Raw genomic sequence first — 6,369 nt, 5'->3', positions numbered from 1 at the left:
AGGACTTACCTGCTGGTTGTGGGTGGCAGTGCCCGGTAGATCTTGAGTTGCTTTTAAATGCTGAAGGTGATCTATTTAAAACAGTTGGAGACTACTGAGATACTGTTGTCACTGGTGGCAGATGACAGAACAAGGAGCAGTGGTCTCAAGTTGCAGCAGGGGAAGTTTCAGTTGGATATTAGGAAAACTTTCTCACTATGAGAGTGGTGAAGCACTGGAAAGGGTTACCTAGAGAGGTGGTGGAATCTTCATCCTCGGACGTTTTTAAGGCCCAGCTCGGCAAAATTCTGGCTACAATGATGTAGTTGGGAATTATCCTGCTTTGAATAGATGATCTCTTGCTATCCCTTCCAGCCCTAATTTTCTATGATTCTTAAGTATTTGCAAACCCTTCCAGCTTTGTCGTATACAAATTTAATTTAGAAGTTTGCCAATATATCTGCATTCAGGTGAGTAGAACTGGAAATAAATATTTGATTGCTCTTCTACTTAATTTAGTAGATTCATTCTCTGCTCTAGTTAATGTTTACCTGTCCTTGCAAATCATTCCTTCTTACCGAGCTATGTTGTTACCTCTTAAATCTTCCAGGCCCAAGCAAAGCAACGAGCAGGAAGAGCTGGGAGAACAGGGCCAGGAAAATGTTACAGACTTTACACAGAGCGTGCTTATCGAGATGAAATGTTGACCACCAACGTGCCTGAAATCCAGAGAACTAACTTGGCCAGTACAGTGCTCTCTCTTAAGGTAGCAATTGGCGTCTTATCATTTCACTGATATAAAGTCATCCTGAACATAAAGCTTTTAGTAACTTAATCTCTGCTTTATGAGCCTTATTAAATATTGTTAATAATCTCACTCCCTTTTAGTATATGCAAGTGGCTGGGAAGAAAGACTGTGCCACTGGCAAAGCTACAGCTTGCTCTGAGGTTCTTCCTCCTCAAGAAATCTAACTTAGACTCATACTGGATATAGTAGATCTCAGGTTCCAAAACTTACAAAATTGGAAAGACCTGATTTGTTTGAAATTGTAGAAATGCAAGCTGCTAGAAGTCATAGTAGCATGGAGAAATGTTTGAACTAGTAAATCAAGTCTTTTAATAAAATACAATAGCATTTCTTAGGCACTGCTTCACAGCATTAACACAATCTCTGTTTGGGTATGGCTTATTCAAAGGTATGTACCTTCTAGATCCCAGACATTTTGGAGCAACAGAAAAGACCATATGGTCTGAGAGCTGCAGTTATCTCGGTGCCTGACCAAGAGGCAAAAGTAATAAATGGCAAGCAAACAACTACCAGGTTGCCAAACCCATCTACCTGGACTGGTGTTGGATTGTTTGCTACTTACATTTACCAGAACTTTACCCTGAGGGATGGAATGACTAACTTGCCCATCATGCCTGTGTAGTTACATTGGCGATAAAGGCAAGACTCTTGGGCAAGAGCCTCTCGGTTACCCCCTTTGACTTTGGTTTTGGCTCTTGAAACATGTTTTGACACTTTTATATCTGTGTATACCAACCCTAGTTTCCTTTTTCTTCTCTTGTCCCTCTTAACCTTACACTCTCTTTCAGGCTATGGGGATCAATGATCTGCTCTCCTTTGACTTTATGGATGCTCCCCCAATGGAAACCTTAATCACCGCCATGGAACAACTATATACCTTGGGAGCTCTGGACGATGAGGGACTACTCACTCGACTTGGGCGCAGAGTATGTTAAATCCTAGGCCATCTTGGCTGGAACTGTCCATTGAGAAGTCTGCCCCTGTCACTTCTCAAATCTTTTTGTTTCTCCCTACCATGATCTGGTGATTTGTAAGTGGGTCCATACCTGTGTTTTTCTCTAGCAATCAGTTTTTACTGCAAAGTAATAATAAGTAATGTAACTTCTGCCTCCCAAGGGGCAGGTGCCCTTTTCTATTATAAATTAATTTAATTTTATCAGACTGTCTACTCACGCCCCTGACTGTGCATTTGGTACTGCACAGTCCCAATGGCACATAGTTATTTTTAGATGCAACATTGCTGTAGCATTACGCTACAGCGACATAGCATCAGTGTCACGGTTTGTGCTCACCAACTCTGTTGACAAAGCAACCAATTACGTTGCCATAGCTTGTCACTGTGGTGACATAGTGTTTCATGTAGACACGCCTTCAGTTACTAAAAGTCTCCTGTAGGGTTTGGGCTATACTTGTGCTGGTGTATATGGCCAGGGCCATATACTCTGTGGGAAGTAAAGGGTATTGTCATGCTAGGGAAACACTGAAAGGTCTAGTCTTTTCCCATTAAGCTTTAGTTAGAATCTCAAAAAATAGGCCAGACTTATCTCAATCTAAGACTGTGAGGCCTGTCTGAGCCTTTCTGTGTTGCCACTGAAGAGAGATTTTTTTCATTTTATTTCTGCAGATGGCAGAGTTTCCTTTGGAGCCAATGTTGTGCAAGATGTTGATCATGTCTGTACATTTGGGCTGCAGTGAGGAAATGTTAACTATAGTCTCTATGCTATCTGTACAGAATGTGTTCTACAGACCAAAGGTAAGGAATTCAGGTGTATGGCAAGGCCTGGGTGCATAGCAGGAAATAGTAGTCTAGTTGTCATACTTGTAGAATGCATCAGAGAAAATGGGAGGCACATATTCCCTCAGACAAGACCATAATTAAAGGGTTTATTGGGTCACATAGTGTACAGAAAGAAGCATAGCTCCCCGCTGTAACTGAGAACACTGCAGGAAGTGTTCTGAGTTACAACGATCCCCTGGAACAGACAGAAGTTCACTGGTTTCCCCTAGCAACACCCCCTCCTCCTTCCCAGTCTGCTCCCATTTTTAGACTGGGAAGGGAGGAAAGGAGCAGCGGGAGCTTGTTCTAGGGGAAGATCCAAGTGTCCAAAAAAAAAAAAAAAACCCACGCCAAAAAAAAGGGGTGGTGCATATGACTGAAGCGTGTGCCACCCAAAATCGGAGCCTGGTCAGCCAGACTCACACTGGCTGCTGACTAGGCTCCATGTGCCCAGATCACTGCCGCTGCAGCCCCAGGAGGCCCCTAGGACCCCAGGTAAGGCTACTGGGGCCAGCACCTGGGCTGGCCCTATCCTACCCGGGGCAATTTGCTGTGCACCAGAGCACACATGCAAGGCCTTGCCAGGGAACAACTAGCAGTGGCACAAATATGTGCTGCTGCTCTTTTTCCCTGGGGAAACGCATGTTCCCCTTCATGGGGACGCGCCCTAAGAATCGGGATGCTGTGCACTGTCCCGAGCCTTCCATGGTCCATTTCAATAATAAACAGGAACATGCACCATGAGTTTCTAAAGAACCAGGGTTTCTCTGTTGGCTGTATATAGTACTATCTCTGTAAGAGTTTTAGGTGTATGATAGAAGCATGTTTTGTGTATTAGGACAAACAAGCGCTTGCTGATCAGAAGAAAGCGAAGTTTCATCAGACAGAAGGTGACCATCTCACTCTGCTGGCTGTTTACAACTCTTGGAAGAATAATAAGTTTTCGAACCCCTGGTGCTATGAGAATTTTATCCAGGCTCGGTCTTTGCGTAGGGCACAAGATATCCGTAAACAAATGCTGGGGATCATGGACAGGTGAGAAAATCCAGTAGAGAGCAAGAACTGGTTCCCTCTTGGAATTCTTGGTGTTCTTGTTCTATACCACCGCACCCAAGCGCAACTCAGAATTTTGGCATTTTTGTGTGCATCTCTTGTGCACCAAACTGGGAAGGCCTCTAAATTCTTTCCTTTTTGGTTCTTGCCTGGCAGACACAAGCTGGATGTGGTATCCTGTGGAAAGGCAACAGTTCGAGTCCAGAAGGCAATCTGTAGTGGTTTCTTCCGAAACGCAGCAAAGAAGGATCCCCAGGAAGGCTACCGGACTCTCATTGACCAGCAGGTGGTCTATATTCACCCATCTAGTGCTCTCTTCAACCGACAGCCGGAATGGTAAGGAAAGCTACGATACCTTATTCTCAGTTTCAGTGTGTATTTCAGAGCTAAAAAGTCCGTGGGCATGGATCATTCATAAAACAGACCAAAACATGGGCTTTTGATATCGAAGTTACAGAATGGAATGAGAACAGTGTGAGGGACAGGTTCTGATCCATCTTTAAAATAGGCTTCTGCGCAGCTTTTGACAGGCTTGCAGGCAAATTGAATGCTATGGTTATTGGAAAGCAAGGCAAGGACCCAGAGTCCTGCCTTGCCATGCTTTCAGCTTTCCTACTGTACATCTGCCCTGTAGCATAGAGTAGACAGTAGAGCTCCTTAACTGGAACCAAGCAGGTCTGTACTACAGCAGAAGTAGAAGGGGGGGAAAGGGATTTTTTGCAGGGAATGGCTCTTCTAGATTGATGACTCTGTAGAGGAAGATGATGAGTTCTAGGCTCAGGAGGACAGGGCTTGGACTACTCCCTTTGTCGTAGCTGATGAAATCTAAGGACCCTCTTTCTGTTAGGAAGTGTGTATTTCCTCTTCATCTGGCATCAGTGCTGCCTTCTCTCCCTACAGGGTGGTGTATCATGAACTGGTGCTGACCACAAAAGAATATATGCGTGAAGTGACCACCATTGACCCACGCTGGCTGGTGGAATTTGCACCAGCTTTCTTCAAGGTCTCTGATCCCACTAAGCTGAGCAAACAGAAGAAGCAGCAGCGGCTGGAGCCCTTGTACAATCGTTACGAGGAGCCCAATGCATGGAGGATCTCGCGTGCATTCAGGCGTCGATGAGCTTGCTTCTGGTATGGCCTGCTGTTGGCAGAGTCCTTGTGACACCTGAGAGTCTGTCAGTGTTGAAAATCTCCTCTTCAGGGCATATGCAGTTGAGCTCATAGCTAGGTCATGCTTTGTTTCATTTCCTTTTCACACTGCCAGTATTTTCACTGAGGACAAAAGCTCTAGATGTCACTGATTCATGCCATCAGCCCCTCAGATGATACAGTTTCATGGGCCACTTCTGATCTCCTAGCTCACTCCACTGTATTGTATCCACTTCAGAAGTAACTCTACAGAACTTCAATCTTCTCACTTCCAAGGATTTGAAAACTGAAGGCTCTCAAATCTGGGCACTAAGCATCAAAGCTTAAAAATGAGGCAATGGTCTGAAGAGCAACTGTTCTCCTCTGAGACTGGATGTTCAAATGCAGGAATTTTTTTGTTTTCTAGCTGCTCTGAAGAGGGATTGATAATCAGCCAATGCTCTTGTCACTGCTCTGCAAGTATTTTTGGTAGGCTTTACCACTCGTGCTCAGTCTCCTTAACTTGCACGTTTTCTTGTTCATTGTAACTGTTTGTCCCTTATTCAAAATGAAAAACTGCCCCAGCCATCTGTGAGGGGATATTTAGAATCTGTGGCTTTGCACAAATCTTTCAGGCGGAAGAGATCCTCGGAAACCCAACCAAAGCATCTGTTGTAGTTGGACGATGGTACAGGTCAGACTGCAAGTCTTATCTTTCATCACTGTCTCCTGTGCACTGAGGGCTAGTATATCAAATGGTAATTAACCACATCTACTCTGCAGCACAGTTCAGTCTGTGAACCTAAATGGTTACAGATGTTACAGACAGACTTTTTCTATATAAAGTTTTGTGTGTTTTATTTCTTCAGACAGTGTGAGGTGATGTCAGAACTGCTCTTTTTTTATATACAAAACTCCCCTAAGGCAAAAAAATGGATTTCAGCAAAGACATGCTGGAATCAGTTTTTATTAAAATTGAATTGCCGAATGACTGTCCAACATGTGCTGTGTCATGTTGAAACTGTATATAAACTTGTTTTTTCTTTTTGTTGTAAACAGGTTCTTAGTCAGACCTGCCTTGTCAGAGCTAAAATGTGGTGACTTTGGCTCCATGTCTGGAAAGAGCCAAACTTATAATAATTTTTCCCCAAGTTGGGGTATTTATTAAGATACTGTTGAAATGAATAGAGCAGGGGTGACTGATTTGATTTGTACTTAATTCTGATTCTCTAGGAAAACATTTGCTCCCTGAAGAATGGCTTCATTTTTAAAATCTGCTCATGTTCACAAGGAAGGCAATGAGGGCTAGTGTGTATATACCGTTTTTTTAAATATGTTGTGTCTGTGGCATACAGCCTGTATAAATAAAATCACTAAAAATATACTTGCGAGTCTGGAGACTCTCATTGTGACACATGCAGAGGGATTTGTCCTTTGGTTTTAACAGGATGGTTTTCTTTCCCAGCAGGTGAAGATGCCTTATCCTGCTGTAACTGTTACCCTGATTCCTGTGAAACTTTGCTTGAACTTAATTTTTTTAAAAGATCTAATGTAAAAAGTAACATGAGAGATGTATGCATGGAAAGTCTATGTCAGACAGCAGCAGCAGGGTTCTGCTGAGGCT

The 6,369-nt window shown here is 43.5% G+C and overlaps 1 protein-coding gene across 2 annotated transcripts in view; it reads left to right on the top strand.

Moving 5' to 3' along the window:
- Positions 1-6,115, top strand: part of DHX8 (DEAH-box helicase 8) — a 32,605-nt gene extending 26,490 nt beyond the window's left edge. For both annotated transcript variants that reach the window (XM_014518676.2, XM_014518675.2), the window contains 6 exons: positions 590-745; positions 1,576-1,713; positions 2,412-2,540; positions 3,403-3,599; positions 3,774-3,953; positions 4,518-6,115. In XM_014518676.2, coding sequence (XP_014374162.1) covers positions 590-745; positions 1,576-1,713; positions 2,412-2,540; positions 3,403-3,599; positions 3,774-3,953; positions 4,518-4,737 — 1,020 coding nt within the window. In that variant the 3' untranslated portion in view covers positions 4,738-6,115. The remainder of the gene's footprint in view (positions 1-589; positions 746-1,575; positions 1,714-2,411; positions 2,541-3,402; positions 3,600-3,773; positions 3,954-4,517) is intronic.
- The last annotated feature ends 254 nt before the right edge of the window (positions 6,116-6,369 follow it).

Source organism: Alligator sinensis, unplaced genomic scaffold (genome assembly GCF_000455745.1).
Source record: "Alligator sinensis unplaced genomic scaffold, ASM45574v1 scaffold161_1, whole genome shotgun sequence".
NCBI lineage: Eukaryota > Metazoa > Chordata > Crocodylia > Alligatoridae > Alligator > Alligator sinensis.
The sequence above is the reverse complement of the archived record's forward strand: the minus strand, read 5'-3'. Positions and strand labels throughout refer to the sequence as shown.